Genomic DNA, 17,963 nt, shown 5'->3' on the forward strand with positions numbered 1-17,963 from the left:
TCTTAAATCTGCTATATCTCTTATTTTTATGCTGAATTGGTTAAAAAATATATAACCATTATTTCAAGTAGAACAAAAATTTGCAGTTCAGCTGGTAACTAAATGCGGTCTATGCAGACTAGGCCAGTGTAGCCACTTTCCCAATTTCTATCTTTGGTTTCTTGCTCAGTTTTAACGAATGGCATAATCAGGAAAGGATTTAAACGTTTACTTCGGCTTCCAACGATTGACCAAAAACACAGAATTCGAATCTTACCCCAAATCATTCTCCAGGTAATGCATCTCTTGGACTTTGTTCTGGGACATAATTCCCCAACCTCATGCCCTCAGATCTTGTTGGACCCCAACTCCCACAATCCCTGACCACTGACCCTGGCTTTGGCTGATGGAAATTGTAGTCCAAAATACACAGAGGACACAGTGAGGACAAGCAATCTATTTCCCTTAAACATGAGGTTTCAAGCAACTATGAGGTGCCAATTGAGCATGATCTTAATTACAGTACTTGAGAACTATGACACCAACATGCCTCTGTATTACTCTTCACTTCAGGGCAAGGTGTTGTTTCTCTTGTTGGCACCCAGCCACCTCCGCCCCCATGCCCTCTTTATCACACACACACAAATTTTATTTATTTTCAACATCTATATCCCACATCTCCACAAAAACCCCACATTTATTTCAAAACTTATTCCAATTTGTAAAATCACGTGCACACAATCCACACAGGACACAATAAAACGCCAAATAAAAATGTGGAATAAGCCGAAAACAGATTTCTGAAGTTGTTCATTTCCCCACTTCCATTAACACTTTGATTAAATGTAGGAAAAATATGCCGTACCGCTGCCTTTTCACTCCAGTGAACATCTGTAAAGATGGGGTTTGTATGATCAGCCATTAAACGCAAACACTTCCCAGTGAGATAGAGGCACTTGGCTCTGATATCAGGACAGCCAGTATAAAGACTCTGTAGGCTTGTTAGCTGAGCCTGGGCATTATGGCCAATTGTGCAGCTGAGTTTTAACCATGCCTGTCAGAATTCAGAAAACATGAAATAAAACCAATATTCTGGAAACTGGTAACATTATGAACAACAAAAATGATCCAATGCTTCAGAAACGGAGTACAGTGGTACCTTGGTTCTCAAACGCCAAAAACCTGGAAGTAAGTGTTCCGGTTTTCAAATGTTTTTCGGAAGCTGAACGTCCGATGTGGCTGTCGGCTATTGTTTCCGGGGCACCTGTACCAATCAAAAGCTGAGCCTTGGTTTTTGAACATTTAGGAAGTCAAACGGACTTCTGGAACGGATTAAGTTTGGCATTTTTGTTTCTGGCCAGAGCCAGTGTGGTGTAGTGGTTAAGAGCGGTAGTCTCGTAATCTGGGGAACCGGGTTCGCGTCTCCGCTCCTCCACATGCAGCTGCTGGGTGACCTTGGGCCAGTCACACTTCTCTGAAGTCTCTCAGCCTCGCTCACCCCACAGAGTGTTTGTTGTGGGGGAGGAAGGGAAAGGAGAATGTTAGCCGCTTTGAGACTCCTTAAAGGGAGTGAAAGGCGGGATTATCAAATCCAAACTCTTCTTTTGCTATTTATTTTGCGTTTTTGTTTTTGAGGCTTTTTCAGTTAATTTGTTTTTGTGACTGTGTGGAACCTAGCTCAGCTACTGATTGATTGTGTGACTGTGGAAATGGATAAAAGCCCCCCATCCAAACAATGACAATCATCAGCGCAGGTAAGAAAAAATAATAATTTTTATTTTATCATCTACAATACTGTCTTATTTATTTTAAAGTACAGTACAATGATTATTGCTTTCATTTTATGGATCCATGGTATTGTTAGATAGTAAAATTCATGTTAAATTGTTGTTTTAGGGGTTGCTTTTAAATGTCTGGAATGGATTAATTTGTTTTGCATTACTGTCTATGGGAAAGCGCACCTTGGTTTTGGAACACTTTGGTTTTGGAACTGACTTCCAGAATGGATTAAGTTTGAGAACCAAGGTACCACTGTACTGATGATTCTCTAACGTTTGCTTTGATAGAAGTCACAGCACAATCCTATGCTGAAGTAAGACCTATCATTGTCTTATTCCCAAATAAGTGCATATACGATTGTAGCCCAAACCACAGGAAAGCAATGACACACAAACCTGCTCAACAGAAGCAACATCAGGTGTAAACCTCACAAAATCCTCGATAATCTGCTCAATCTCGTCTGCTTTTGCCTCTTTCTTTTTTTTCTCAATATTGATGAGAACAAAAATATCCAAAATGATCTCCGTAAGTGTCACCTTCATGCTAGCCAGTTTTCTCATCAAGGGAGTGTTTATATTTTTAGTCTGAAATACAAAAATAAGACTGAGTTAAAAAGAACATTCCGGATTCTAGGACTGTGGTGGATGGCAAGATGAAACACATCAGACATAGAGTGAGAAGGGTGAAAATCTTGCACCCTGAAGATTAAAAGGCCACTGCTCTCTTGGGGTGGGAAACACAGATCTGTTAAAGAAAATTATGAAGGAAAAAAAAGAATAGAGAAGGGAGGATCGTTTGCAGTTTTTCAAAGTGACACTTATTACTGCATGTAATATTTACAAATGTGAAGGCTGCTGACAGCCACAAAGACCTATCCAAATTTCCTGCCAATGCTTGTATTCAGTGTAGCTGTTCTCGGATTCTCCCAACTCTCTGGAGTGGATTTGGGGAGGGCAGGGGCAGCACGCTGGGGCAGGAGAGGGAGCAAAGTCCTGATGCGTTAGCAGGAATCGTTGAGCAGGCTTCCACTACCACAACAATTTACCGGTAGTTGAATATGACCCGAAATGTCCCCAATTTGAAGTTGCAATAAGGAACACAAATAATGACCAATGAGTAATTGCCTCCATTGGTTTATCTCTGCATTTTCAGATGTTCACCAGATTTGGTCAGGACTTTGAACGCTCTCATTTGACTGTCAACAGTCTCCATATTTTGCAGTCTTCGCAGTGCAGTCTTATACATGTCCACTCAGAAACGAGCTTCACTGAGCTCAATGGGACTTACTCCTTATTAAATGTGCATAAGACTACAAGCTGATTTTAAGACACAACTACCTTACCTACCTCATTAACTGGAATCACATTATTAATATATCGAAAAAGCTCTTCCATTTGTGATACTGCTTCTTGAGCTAACCTGTAAGCATCAAGGTAATGACTCTGCTTGTCTACCTTGTATACTGCATGTTTTCCGAGAATCCTGTAAAAAAGAAAAGAAAAAAAGCAATATTAAAAATTATTCAAAAATGGTATTTAGTCCCTGATAATTTATCTATTTAGAAAGATAACCAGATAATTTTTTCCCCTGCAGTTTTAGCAGCATGTGCCAATTTTGTGTTCAAAGAGATAACCACCATTCACTAAAGGCAACAAATTAAATGATAAAAGTATTTTATTTTTCAAAAATGCCAAGTGTGTGTGTGTGTGCGTGCGTGCGCACACACACACACACACACAAACGTAAGATGTTGATTGAAGTAAGATGTGTCCACAAAGGAAAAGTTACTTCTGTGCTTTCACTACTTTCAATCAAGATTACTATTACTTCCATTTACAGTGGTACCTCGCGTTACAAACACCTCGGGTTACAGACACTTTGGGTTACAGACTCCACTAACCCAGAAGTAGTACCTCGGGTTAGGAACTTTGCCCCAGGATGAGAACAGAAATTGTGCAGCGGCGGCAGGAAGCCCCATTAGCTAAAGTGGTTCCTCAGGTTAAGAACGATTTCAGGTTAAGAACGGACCTCCGGAATGAATTAAATTTGTAACCAGAGGTACCACTGTATTAAAAAAGGAATGGTAAATATTAGAACTACTACGTGCAGCTTGTGATCCAGCAAATAATATGAATACAGCAGGTATTTCCCATCAAAGCTTAAGAATTGTTTCTGCTCATGGCCTAGGCGGCAAACTGCTAAGTCACAACAAGGCTCCATGTGAACACAGCCACATTCTTCCTCCACTGGACCTGCTGCTGCCCGGCTACCTTGAGCTAAGCTATGGCTTCCCTTAGCATTAGGTGCAAAACTGTAGTTTGTTTCTCTCAAGCAAACCATGAGTAGTAAACAAAGAACAAAGCTTGATTACAGCTGGTGGTTTGTCTGGAGCGAGACAAACCATGAACCCAGCTTGCATATAACTGACAGTGCAGCAACAGGACTGGAGGAAGAGAAAGGTAAAGGTAAAGGGACCCTTGACCATTAGGTCTAGTCGTGGCCGACTCTGGGGTTGCGGGGCTCATCTCGCTTTATTGGCCGAGGGAGCCGGCGTACAGCTTCTGGGTCATGTGGCCAGCATGAGGAGGAGGAGGAGGAAAAAGGTCACAATTTCCACTGTGAGGACCTGCACATTTGCATAAGCATGCTTAGCCTTGATTTGGCTTCCCACTGAATGTGTACCAGGCTAATGTGGGTCAGCTTCATGCATATTTTGTTGCGTTTCAGCCACTGCTTGTGCAATTTGATTCAGATGCAATAAAGAAGTTCTATTTTTGTTTGTAACTGTTTAGACTCAATGTTGAAAAAGCAAGCCAGAAGTAATCTGCAGTTGAAGTGATTAGCGTGTGGGTTTTTAAAAAATATGCACGGGCCAGTTTCCAAAGATCTGCTCAGCATGTGCCAAAAGTGCTTTAGATTTGTGTGTGTTCTTAACAGCTTCTTTCCTATACTGCAAGACAAAAGAACTTTGAAGCTGAAGGTGGTTCAAGTGGTTCAAGAAGTGGCATGGATACCTGTTGCAGAAAGGGAGGAAATCCACTTTGTGACCGTAAGTTCTTGAGCTATCTTAAAATTGTCCTTTGGGTCTCTGCCTATTTACATTCAAATAAATAATCAAGGACTATTATGGACTTACCTGTGAATATTTGCACGTACCAGCAAAACCTCAGTACTACGATCTTTATACCGGTAAGAAAGGAAGTCCTTCTCGATGTGAATTAATTTATCATATGGCTCCAACAACAATCTTGCTAAGTCATTAGGATGACTACTAGCATTGATGTAGTCTTGACCAAACTCTACATGAATATATGCTTTCCTGCATAGAAAAGTATATTAATAGTATTGGGTAAAATATCTCAATAATGTATTAAATATTTGATCAAGTATGCTGTACTAATACACTTTTTTCTTTGCATGTTTTTAGATTTTGATGACTAATGCTAAGAGAAAACCATAATTTTATATTTATGCTTGGATTAGGCTGTGTTTGCATTAAGAAAAGCACAGTGAGAGTTACAAAAATTACCCTAAACATATTTATGCAAAAGTAAATCCCATGAAGATTTCAGTGGGGATTACTCTCTGCAAAGGGTACATAGGATCATATACCCAGGACTAAGTTTCATTGAACTGAATGGGATTTACTTCTGAGGTAACATGAATATGTTTGTATTGTTAGTTAGTTAACAAACCATACATAAAACGTTATAATAATTTTTTTTACTTGTAATTAATTACCTGGCTTCAAGGAATGAGATTATAATACCCAACTCAGCTTCTCTGTTGGGTCTTCCCAGCAATAATGGTCTCAATGCATTTACAGTTCTCTGCAGAAAATGGCCAGACTGTAGCTATGAGAAAGCAGAATTGTTCAAAACATTTTAGGCCAGGTATTTATTCTATCTAGAGCAAATCCATTCAATGAAAACACAAGCTGTGTTTTACTGAAGAACATATGACTCACCAGGTATACCTTGATTAAATATAGCTACAAAAGTAGGATACTGTGATCTCTACATAAGAAAAAAAGGTTTTAAAAAACCAGAAGGTTCTATATTGTACTGATTGGGAACAGTGTTCATAGTGCTATCAAGTTCAATATATGCAGTGCTTTTTCTGGGGGGATGCAGGGGTACGCATACCCCTAAACATTTTGTGAATCTTTGTACTTTTGCCCATTTACTGTATTTATTTCCCCCAATTTGAATTATAAAATGGTAATTTTCTTGAGTCAAAATGAGAGTACCCCTAAACATTTTTTTATAGGAAAAAAAGCACTGAATATATGTCTTAGTGGAAGATTGCCAATGTGAAGCTCAATACAGTCACTTTTGACTTCAACACAGGGACTTCTAAAAAAAGGAGGGCATTGCTTATAAAAGAAGTCGAAAGTAAAAGTCAAGAAGGCCAAATCTCTCCAAGGCCAGGGGATAATGTTATTAAAAACTTGTAGAAGCTCAACTAGAATATATACTGCAAATCAGAAAAGGTATTACCAAGGCAAAAAAAGTATATAAAATAAATAAATAAATGTCAGGGTAGTTAATAGAGTCAAGCAAGCTGTCAGAGGCAAGAACGTACCTTTTAGAAAATGGGAGACTTTACCCAAATAAGAACAAAAGGGAACCGGAAGCAAGCTAACAATAAGAGATGCAGAAGAAGAAGAGGATGAGGGAGGAGGAAAAAAATGTATTTCATGAACATACTGCTAAAAACATTAAAATTAACCCAAAAATATTTAAATACATTAGAAGAAGGAAACCAGCTAGGGAGGTGATTCAGCCTTGGATGACAAGGGAGTCAAAAGTGTGTTAAAGGGTGGGGTGGGGGGGGGGGAGAGACAGCAGAGAAGTTGAAGGAATTCTTTGCATCTGCATTCATTGCGGAATATGTAGGACAGATCCCTGTGGTTGAACTAGGTTTCCTTACCATTTTATCTTTTCTTTCCTCATCTTCCCCTAAAATTGCATCTGTGAGACACAAAGTGCTATTCAGCCAAAATTTCTCATTTCCACCTATCAATTGTGCCTTCTCGAGTAGTTCTTTAGCTTGTCCATGTTTTTGTTCCAAGTTAGCTAGCACAGCTAGAAGATAAAGGCACCGCGATACAGTACAGAGATCATTCATTTCCTAGAAAAAATGTTATTTCAAGTAAATGAAATTGTAAGTTCAGTCTTACCAAAGGGCCAAGGGCATCCAGTGTTACGTATTTAGAACTATTAAAAACAAACAAAATCGAGAACGTGTAAAATGCATCTCCTAATCTTCTACAGCAGTTTATTAGGAGAAACTCAGACTAAAATGACTTTAATTTTCATGCTAATTTCTTTTAATTTTTTTTGCAAATTGCTGCAAAATATGGAGAACTGAAAAATGAGAAATTGAAAGAACCTTCCATCGCTACTTGGGAGGAAGCCCTAGGACTTCTCTAAGATTAAATTTGAGTAAATAGTTCAAAAGAAAACCACTTGAAAGCTGGGAGGGAGCACTGAGGGAATCTTATGACTATGCCAGTGCATAGGGGACTGGATCACATTCCAGTTTGGGATCAATTTTCAAACTTACCTGAGTTGCATGGTGTGCTTCTGCAAGTAGTAGCCTTGCTGGCTGATATAAACCTAATTGCATGAGGACTTCAGCTTTGTCTATCCACAAGTAGGGGAAAGAAAGCCCACTTAATCCTTTTTCAGTCACAGGGTTCAGTTCCAAAATCTGTTTTTAAAAAGAAAGAAAGAGTGATCCTAGAATTGCAATTCCATTTTAGTCAGCATTTAATTCTAAAATTGGTGAAAGGGATTTTGCTTAGCATTCCAATTCCTTAAAAAAAATCTGAAATCTGTTGTAAAGCCTGATGAGAATTATTATTATTATTATTGTTTTATTATTTATACCCTGCCCTTCTGGTTGGGTTTTCCCAGCCACTCTGGGCGGCTCCCAACAGATTATTAAAAACACAATAAAACATCAAACACTTAAAACTTTTCTAAACAGGGTTGCCTTCAGATGTCTTCTAAAAGTCAGATAGTTGTTTATTTCCTTGACATCTGATGGGAGGGCATTCCACAGGGCGGGTGCCACCACCGAGAAGGCCCTCTGTCTGGTTACCTGTAACCTCACTTCTTGAAGTGAGGGAACCACCAGAAGGCCCTCAGCGCTGGACCTCAGTGTCCAGGCTGAATGATGGGGGTGGAGACGCTCCTTCAGGTATACTGGGCTGAGGCCATTTAGGGCTTTAAAGGTCAGCACCAAGACTTTGAATTGTGCTCGGAAACGTACTGGGAGCCAATGTAGGTCTTTCAAGACCGGTGTTATGTGGTCTTGGTAGCTGTTCCCAGTCACCAGTCTAGCTGTCGCATTCTGGATTAGTTGTAGTTTCCGGGTCACCTTCAAAGGTAGCCCCATGTAGAGCGTATTGCTTTAGTCCAAGTGGGAGATAACTGGAGCATGCACCACTCTGGCGAGACAGTTGGTGGGCAGGTAGGGTCTCAGCTTGTATATCAGATGGCACTGGTAGACAGCTGTCCTGGACATAGAATTGACCCGCGCCTCCATGGACAGCTGTGAGTCCAAAATGACTCCCAGGCTGCGCACCTGGACCCTTCAGGGGCACAGTTACCCTATTCAGGACCAGGGAGTCCCTCACCCCCAGCCCTCGCCTCCCCAAACTGTACTTCTGTCTTGTCAGGATTCAACCTAAATCTGCTAGTCGCCATAAGCCTGTGCATAAGATAGTGCAAACGCCTCAAAAATCTGCAATATAGGAGGCAGAAATAGGAGGTGCATGGTGATAGGAAATGCAGTTCTAAAATAATGAAACAAAGTATGGGGTAGGTGAGTGAACAGCTGAGGAAGAAAGCAGCTGAGGAAACCAACACCAGACAGGACAATAGGCCCAGAGGCGGGTGGGGATAGTGAAGATACTGGGCACTTTGACTCCAGAAAAATAACTGATGGAGAGAAGGCCACCTGTAGGAACCTGCTGGGGAGGCAGATCTTAAGCAAGAGACCTGAATCAAGGAAAATTCCAGTATAAAAATGGTATAGAATCTGGGTCCAGTGGAGGACAAAGCAACAGGATTCTAGTTAAAGATGTGTGGTGCATCACCAATTACTCCCCTTTAACCAAATCAGCTACATTAGGAAATGCCCTTGTGAACATGTACTTTTTCTTAAATGTTAATAATAAAAGGAAAAACTCAGAAAAGCCTTAAACTTCCATCTCTACAAGAGCCACCCGTTTTTGCCCACTAGGCCCAGCAGCAATTAAGGGATATACTGCTAACAATGGAAGGCATAGTTTACTGCATGGCATTCACTCAATTGACCTTGTTTCTAAAAGCCATAAAGAGTTTAAAGGCAGCAAAATGCCTTCTTACTTTGATCTATATGCAAAGTGAAAGTAAATTACCTTATCTTTTGCAGTAAACAATTTTTTACTAATATCAGATGGCTTTAAACTGGCAAATCTGGTTTCCTTCAGCTTGTTCTGTATGGCATTCTCCTTTTTAAATGCTATCTCTTGTCTAAACCTGAATCAGAGAAAGGAGAAGGGAGAACGATTTTGCAACAATAACAAGCAAAACAACAATGAGGATCAACATGTCAACATGGAAAGTCGTTACTGAGATGTCCACGGGGCCACATTAATCATTTTGTTAATGGGCATAGAATACCGGTAACTTAAATTCAGTTATACCAGCACACTGCAAAAAGCTGCTGCTCTTAGAGGAAACAACTGTTATGCTTACACTGTAATACATCCAAATCCAGGGAACGATGGACCCACCTATAGAACCCTCTCAAAAAGATTAAAGTCAGCCACTAAGGAGGGTGACTGGGGAGCTGGATGCAATCCCCATGCACCCCCACTCCCCATCCCTATTAAATAGCTGACTGGTGGAATCTCAAGCTTTTTGAAAGGCTGCATGCAAATAGTCCTAGTTGCTCAACTGGAAATGGGGTGTTAGGTACGTACAGAATCCATTATGAACTTTTCAGATTACGCACTTTGCTTCAGAAGATCATACCTTCCTTGTTCCATTTCATTAATGTACATTTCACCCACTGCCTTCTCATGATTAAATGCTGCTTGGCACAACTTTAAATCTAAACATATCCTGGAGAGTCTGTGAAAACAAAGGACACAATCCATACAAAATACAAATTACCTGTTGACAAGAAATGGTACTTTTGTACAATGAAGACTTGGCCCTAGCTCATTTGGAAATGTAACTGATTTCATGCAATGTGCATTCTGGAAATATGTGGCAAGAATGGGACCTGCATAAAGCTAGAACACAATGAAGCCAAAGGGAAGCAATAGGATGTTAGGGATCCTATTAGGGATCAGTTAGGGATCAGGAGTGGCTTGCTGCTAGGTATATTTAAAATCCCATTTCCATCAACAGAATTTTGAGGACTTAAAGCGCAAAACAGAACAGTCTGTCTATCTGCATTGTCAATTAAACACAGCTTTAAAATGGACATTTTAAAACTTGCACTTTCTGGTATGGAAAGATGTTCTGCAGAAGCAGTGTTGTTGTAGTTAATCTATTACACTTTGGTTCAAGTAATGCAGTGTAGTTTCAAAGAAAAAGGCAAAAATTGTATATTCAGAGGCTGCTGCAGGCCTGGAAAACCCAGATGTCATGTCTCCAAGACAAACAGTGGCTGCAGTGAGTGGAATTCCAAGGGGAGAAATGATGGGTGGAAGAGAAATATTTTGCTCCATGCTGGAGTTCCCAGATCCCTTTGCTACATCAAGTGGTGAAAGTCAGTAAAGTGGGGGGTGGAGAGTTAAGCAATACTCCCCACTTCCTCACCTATAAATCAATCCCCACAAGATCACTTTGCCTAAGAGCAAGAAGGGCTAGGATTCCTAGTCATGCTATGAGTATTAATGAAGAAAAAATGCTTGTCATTAACAGTCTCAGATATCACTTCTTCTGAAATAGCAAGTTAATTAGACAGGGGTGGAATCTACACACATATAAAAAAGTTCTGAAAATGCTTTTTTTAAAAAAAGCATTTTTAAAAATACATTGAATACACTGAATTTTACATAAGGTTCACTATCACCATCTAGTGCCACATTATATATTGCGCTTAAAACACACTTAAAACGTTTTATTTGCAACTGTATAGCTGAGTCCTAACAGTGCTATCAGACAAAAAACACGAATTCAAGGAGATTTGTGCACGCATATATACATATATATATATATATATATATATATATATATATATATGTACACACCCACCCACCCACCCACACCCACCCACCCACCCACACCCACACCCACACACCCTCCTACTTTTATGTTTTTGATAGCAAAAAGCTTGGAATCTGAAACACTGAAATGTAGGCGACATAAAAAATATACCGTATTTTTCGCTCTATAAGATGCACCAGACCACAAGACGCACCTAGTTTTTGGAGGAGGAAAACAAGAAAAAAAATATTCTGAATTTCAGAAGCCAGAACAGCAAGAGGGATCGCTGCGCAGTGAAAGCAGCGATTCCTCTTGCTGTTCTGGCTTCTGTGATAGCTGCGCAGCCTGCATTCACTCCATAAGATGCACACACATTTCCCCTTACTTTTTAGAATCATAGAATCATAGAATCATAGAGTTGGAAGAGACCACAAGGGCCATCGAGTCCAACCCCCTGCCAAGCAGGAAACACCATCAGAGCACTCCTGACATATGGTTGTCAAGCCTCTGCTTAAAGACCTCCAAAGAAGGAGACTCCACCACACTCCTTGGCAGCAAATTTCACTGTCGAACAGCTCTTACTGTCAGGAAGTTCTTCCTAATGTTTAGGTGGAATCTTCTTTCTTGTAGTTTGGATCCATTGCTCCGTGTCCGCTTCTCTGGAGCAGCAGAAAACAACCTTTCTCCCTCCTCTATGTGACATCCTTTTATATATTTGAACATGGCTATCATATCACCCCTTAACCTCCTCTTCTCCAGGCTAAACATGCCCAGCTCTCTTAGCCGTTCCTCATAAGGCATCGTTTCCAGGCCTTTGACCATTTTGGTTGCCCTCCTCTGGACACGTTCCAGTTTGTCAGTGTCCTTCTTGAACTGTGGTGCCCAGAACTGGACACAGTACTCCAGGTGAGGTCTGACCAGAGCAGAATACAGTGGCACTATTACTTCCCTTGATCTAGATGCTATACTCCTATTGATGCAGCCCAGAATTGCATTGGCTTTTTTAGCTGCCGCGTCACACTGTTGGCTCATGTCAAGTTTGTGGTCAACCAAGACTCCTAGATCCTTTTCACATGTACTGCTCTCAAGCCAGGTGTCACCCATCTTGTATTTGTGCCTCTCATTCTTTTTGCCCAAGTGCAATACTTTACATTTCTCCCTGTTAAAATTCATCTTGTTTCTTTTGGCCCAGTTCTCTAATCTGTCAAGGTCGTTTTGAAGTGTGATCCTGTCCTCTGGGGTGTTAGCCACCCCTCCCAGTTTGGTGTCATCTGCAAATTTGATCAGGATGCCCTTGAGTCCATCATCCAAGTCGTTGATAAAGATGTTGAATAAGACCGGGCCCAAGACAGAACCCTGTGGCACCCCACTAGTCACTCTTCTCCAGGATGAAGAGGAACCATTGATGAGCACCCTTTGGGTTCGGTCAGTCAGCCAGTTACAAATCCACTGAGTGGTAGCATAGTCAAGACCACATTTTACCAGCTTCTTTACAAGGATATCGTGAGGCACCTTGTCAAATGCCTTGCTGAAATCAAGGTAGGCTACATCCACTGCGTTCCCTTCATCTACCAGGCTTGTAATTCTGTCAAAAAACGAGATCAGGTTAGTCTGACATGACTTATTTTTCAGAAATCCATGCTGACTATTGGTGATCACAGCATTCCTTTCTAGGTGCTCACAGACTGTTTGCTTAATGATCTGCTCCAGAATCTTCCCTGGTATTGATGTCAGACTGACTGGGCGGTAATTATTTGGGTCCTCTCTTTTCCCCTTTTTGAAAATAGGGACAACATTTGCCCTCCTCCAGTCTGCCGGGACTTCGCCTGTTCTCCAGGAATTCTCAAAGATGACTGCCAGTGGTTCTGAGATCACATCTGCCAGTTCTTTTAATACTCTTGGATGCAGTTCATCTGGCCCTGGAGACTTGAATACATCTAAACTAGCCAAGTATTCTTGTACTATCTCCTTAGTTATTCTGGGCTGTGTTTCCTTTGCTGAATCATTTGCTCCAAATTCTTCAGGTCGGGCATTGTTTTCTTTATCGGAGAAGACTGAGGCAAAGAAGGCATTGAGGAGTTCAGCCCTTTCTGTGTCCCCTGTTTGCATTTCACCATCTTCTCCTCTGAGTTTTAGGAGGGAAAAATTGAGTCTTATAGAGCAAAAAATACGGTAAATGCTAAAACTTTCATTTTCAGTCACAAACATGACAAAGCACAGCCAATGAAAGTTCAAACTGCCTAGACTTATTTTTTTTTGTTTAACATCTAAGATTTTTTAATGCTCAAGCAATTATGCATACAAGCAATTTTTAGGCTTACTGGGGATGCCATTTAGAAGGTACAAGGGGGCACTTGCCTCTCCCTATGTTTCAGACCACGTATGATTACCTACATCAGTATGAACACACATTATCCTGGTCCAGCACACTTGTTCTGCTGATCAACCAGGCATGGGAAACCAGTGGTCATACAGACGACAGCTCTCATCAACCTTGAGAACAGACTATACTGGTTAAGACTGATGGGAGTTGTAGTCATGACCGTGCTCTGCTAGTAATGGGTGAGATTCAACCTCCTTGAGATTCAGCGCATGCAGGGAACTTTGTGGGAATAACTTCTGGAACCATAAATCCATAATTTGTGGCACATCATAAAGTACAGAAAGGGATTAATTTACACACCACAACCAAAAACATATTTGAATTTATGAACGGCAGGGAAGTGAAATGTTTTACAGTGACTGCAGAATAATGGATACAAACCGAAGATGGTAGAGATCTGACAGACTTTTGCTTTCTACGACATCACGAGAAATGATCTCAGCCAGATGAAGAACCGGAACAGTCAAGTGAGTACATAAAATTGCCTGTAGCTCCTTAACTAAAAGGTCAAGGTAGTATAAGGTACGTGTCTGAAAATTAAAAGAATTGATGATGGAAAAGTTGTCAATACTTCTGTCTCAATTCTGCATTTTTAACGCTGAAAATGGGACAATGAAACAATGTTCTCGAATTTTACACATCAGGGAGTTGCTACACACAAATGTATACTTCGGACACATTGTCCTACCTTTTGAACCACTAAATATGCCATCTCTGTGGCAACCTGAAAATCAGCATGAAAAGAAACTTTCAACATTCTCATTCAAAATGGTTTTATCACAAAGCCAAATACGTAGGACATTTATACACCGGTAAAACTCAGGATACACAGAAAATACTATCTCATCTTTTATGGGCGTGTGGAACTGAGCGATACAGTTCCCATGGAAGTGGTTTGCTCACGCAAACAACCCCTCTCTAGAATCAAGCTCAGGAAAAACTGGTTTTGCCTTCTTTGAAATAGAAGCTGGTCACATGCAGCACTGAACATTGGGCAGATGTTATGTCTCCAACTGAATCCACCGTGGTGTTCAGTAAGGTCACTCATCTCTACCCAATATATGTTGCCATAGCAAATCTGTTCCCTCTGACTCCAACAAGTCTTTCAAATTCATACAGATCTAAGAAGATAAGATAGTAGCCCCTACAAACCAAAATCTGGAAATGCTACTCACAGGTGCCAAAATGGTTTCCCTGTTCATAGCACAGCCACTTGAGTCCTGTTTAAAGGCATCTCTAATTTCATCAGGACATTCATAGCTAGCCCACTCCTCCACATTTGCGGGCAAGGCTTCACTTGGCCCTTTCTTCTTTGCTTTGTCTTTGGCCGACTGTGGCTGAAAAACAAGGCTCTGCATTAAGGAAGTCTATTCCCCCTCCCTCCACTGAACATTAAAATATATTAAAAGAAAATGTACCTGTTTAGCATCTTTTGAAGATTTGTCTTTTTTAGGAGGGCTTGTTGGTGAAGTCTGATTAGCAGAAGGCTTTGGGAAAAACAGGGGGAGAAAGGAAATTTTTTATTACACCATAGAATAATCGTATTTATACAATATTCAGTGTTTTACACAGCTTATATATGTACATACAGTTCTGCATCCGAAGCTATGTCTCACCCTACTGGATTTCACAAAGATCTGGATCATGGGCTCACATGGGCACTTGTGAATCCTACAGGTCAACCGCCATTAGTAGCATGGCATTGTCATGTCCCGCTGCACCTCCAACCACTTTTAGCTGGGTCCCCTGGGCAGTGGGAGATCTTAGATACTCTCCCGTTGGCCAGGGGAAAAGTTGAATTGGGTTCAGCTGCAGATTGGCCAATAGCAGCCAGACCAAGGGGTGGGCATTCATTAGGGGTGGGCCTGACTGAGTCCATCATAGGACTTCACTCAGGTCCACTCCCAGAGTATTTAAGGAAAGCCAGCCCCAAACTTGGCACTTTGGTCTTTGGGATCCCCCACCCTCCCTTTAATTAAGCTGTTATCTACCTATGATGGAGCAGTGCGTATTTATGACCTTGCTATGGATTATGATTGGTCACTGTATTTGGGAGCGGGAGGAATTTGTCCTTTAGGTCAACTGGCTGACCTGGGGTTTTTGCCTACCTCGTAGCAATTGCCACAACTATTATGGATGTGGCGTTAAGTCTTAGAGGGGAGGTTGTAAGCCTCTGCCTGCCCTTCTAAGGGAATGAGGTATCCCATTAAAGGGTTCCTGGAGCAGGTGCTCCTTCTAGATGCCCAGTTGGCAGCTAGGACCATAGCACTCCTCAAAGGCATTCTCAGTGGGCAGCCGCTATTTGATGTATGTCATAGGACCCCCTCACCAACAGTTTGACTCCTGGGAAGACTCGACCAACAGGCGGGTTGGTTGATATAGGTTATCCCTTTCATCTGAGCCAACGCCATTTACATTTGTAATCAATGAAGTTATGGCCTAATTTAAACCAAAAATGTGTGTTGTCACGAGTGGTCATTTAACAGGGGGTGGGGTGGCGGGTCACAACACCTGGGCATGCAATCTGTTTCATTGGATTGGGATGCATAGGGAGTTAAAGAAAAAGAGATTTACAGAATTCTTACTTAATAATTAATTACAGAGATAACTGTTGAGAAGTAAACCATTTTCTTTGGGAGGGAAAGTATGTTTTTAATAAAGAAGAGTGCCTTACTTGTTTGGCATCTTTGTTTTGTTTTGCATCTTTTTTGCCTTTCGATTTGGGACTCGTTTGCTGAGTTGGTGAAACTTTGCCCATTGTCTTTAAAAAGGTTCCCGCTGCTGCCAGTGACACCTGAGCAAAAATAATTGCATTTGTTTTTAGTCAGGGAAGGAAACCTACAAAAGGCTGAGTTATTTACAGCCAAATGCAGAAAATGAAAGAATTAAGACAATTGGGTAGGTTTTAGAGGTTTACGGATGGTAGTGATCTCCTTTACTTTTATAAAGAGCAAACCTACACAGATGCGAGTTAATAGCCTTGATCCTAAAACTGGTTAACTTACAGAAATTCATTGAAGAGTTTCTTGTCTTACTCAACCCTCACCCTATATTTGCAGCAACCTACTGAAGCATGAGGGATGGAGAACGAGGGGAATATACTGCAGAGAGGAGAGCATGGGAAACAAACAATATACTTTCATCAAAACCTATATGTAATAATCTTACTTCTTTTTTGCAAATAAACTTTTCATTACATTCTTGAAGGAAAAATACAACATCAAAGCACCATGATTCACACATGCAGTGGTACCTTGGTTCTCAAACTCAATCCATTCAAGAAGTCATTTTGACTTCCAAAATGTTCGAAAACCAAGGCGCAGCTTCTGATTGGTGCAGGTGCCCTGGAAACAATAGCTGACAGCTGCATCGGACATTCCACTTCTGAAAAGTGTTCGAAAACCGGAACACTTACTTCTGGGTTTTCGGCGTCTGAGAACCAAGGCGTTTGAGTACCAAGGTGTTTGAGAACCAAGGTACCACTGTATACAGATGAGCATCCTTTGAGAATTATACAGAATAAGGATAGAAAAATAAAGTCAAAAGTTGTTGAAATAATCTTACTTTTCATACAGTCTATGTGATTGAGAGGAATGCCAGCCAGCAGTTTATAGGAAAGCTGGCATATTGACACAGTACACCAACACACCATACTTTTTATTATTTTCTTACCTGCCAAATGCGCATCACAAAAGCATATGCCATCAAACAGTGCTGCTCGTGAAAAGGCGAACTATGTCCGGAAATGACTGCCATTACCGTGTGAGCTCTAAACAAAGCTTCTATCTGCCTTATACTTCTTAAATCCTCAATGGCAATACGGTCATTACAATCTGTGGTCAGAAATAACAATAAAGCAAACGTAACCACATTCTTTCATATGAACAAAATCCAAAATCCACACTAGGTCAATACTTTTACCAGGCAACCAAAGTGTCACAAACTTGTGAACAAGCTTCAGAACTCATGATCAGGATATTAAGCAAAATTGGGGCATGGGGAGGAGCTGGCTTGGGGTGGAAGCATTAAGTTTGTATTTAGCCACAATTTTAACATGGATTATGTTCACCTAGGTAGGTTTTTTTTTACATCTAGTGACGCTAGAATGAAGAAACACATCTCATTCACCATTACTTTAAAATAAAAAATGTAGCAGTTCTCTAGATCTGTCTGCAGTAAACTACACAGGATATTCATGGTAGAGAGTTTGTATTTATCTTCATTTTAAAAGGAGAAGTCATGCAAGCTAAAACCTATAAATTTAATATAAAAAGTACTGTTCAGAAGCCTAAACTAAAATATGTCCTCAGGGTCAAAGAGAAAGTTCTACAGGTTACTAAAATATCAGAATACACTGGAAAGACAAACTCTGAAATAACTTATTATTTTAGATTTATTTAAAGACATACCTTCTTCTTCAGGGCTTTTTCGGAGAGGTTTCAGGTACAGTAATATATATACTGCCCAGTCCAGGTGTTTAATAGCTTCACTAAGAGGAAACTGATTGGAGTACAGCCATTCTGCAAATGCTATTAGATTATCAACTTTCTTTAATGAATATTCTTTTTTCTGTATAAAAACAGGGAATGCATTCTTAACCTAGTTGT

At 40.6% G+C, this 17,963-nt stretch overlaps 1 protein-coding gene across 3 annotated transcripts in view; it reads right to left on the minus strand.

The window, feature by feature from the left end:
- CFAP46 (cilia and flagella associated protein 46) overlaps positions 1–17,963 on the minus strand; it is an 87,077-nt gene that overhangs the window by 21,936 nt on the left and 47,178 nt on the right. For all 3 annotated transcript variants that reach the window (XM_081007108.1, XM_081007109.1, XM_081007107.1), the window contains 15 exons: positions 17,766–17,925; positions 17,029–17,189; positions 16,031–16,150; positions 14,775–14,843; positions 14,532–14,693; positions 13,738–13,886; positions 9,789–9,887; positions 9,170–9,290; positions 7,327–7,473; positions 6,691–6,891; positions 5,500–5,612; positions 4,895–5,077; positions 3,105–3,240; positions 2,154–2,342; positions 845–1,033 (listed from right to left, as the gene is read on the minus strand). In XM_081007108.1, the coding sequence (XP_080863234.1) occupies positions 845–1,033; positions 2,154–2,342; positions 3,105–3,240; positions 4,895–5,077; positions 5,500–5,612; positions 6,691–6,891; positions 7,327–7,473; positions 9,170–9,290; positions 9,789–9,887; positions 13,738–13,886; positions 14,532–14,693; positions 14,775–14,843; positions 16,031–16,150; positions 17,029–17,189; positions 17,766–17,925 (2,199 nt within the window). The remainder of the gene's footprint in view (positions 1–844; positions 1,034–2,153; positions 2,343–3,104; positions 3,241–4,894; positions 5,078–5,499; positions 5,613–6,690; positions 6,892–7,326; positions 7,474–9,169; positions 9,291–9,788; positions 9,888–13,737; positions 13,887–14,531; positions 14,694–14,774; positions 14,844–16,030; positions 16,151–17,028; positions 17,190–17,765; positions 17,926–17,963) is intronic.

Source organism: Podarcis pityusensis, assembly GCF_964106645.2.
Source record: "Podarcis pityusensis genome assembly, chromosome: 5".
Classification (NCBI taxonomy): domain Eukaryota; kingdom Metazoa; phylum Chordata; class Lepidosauria; order Squamata; family Lacertidae; genus Podarcis; species Podarcis pityusensis.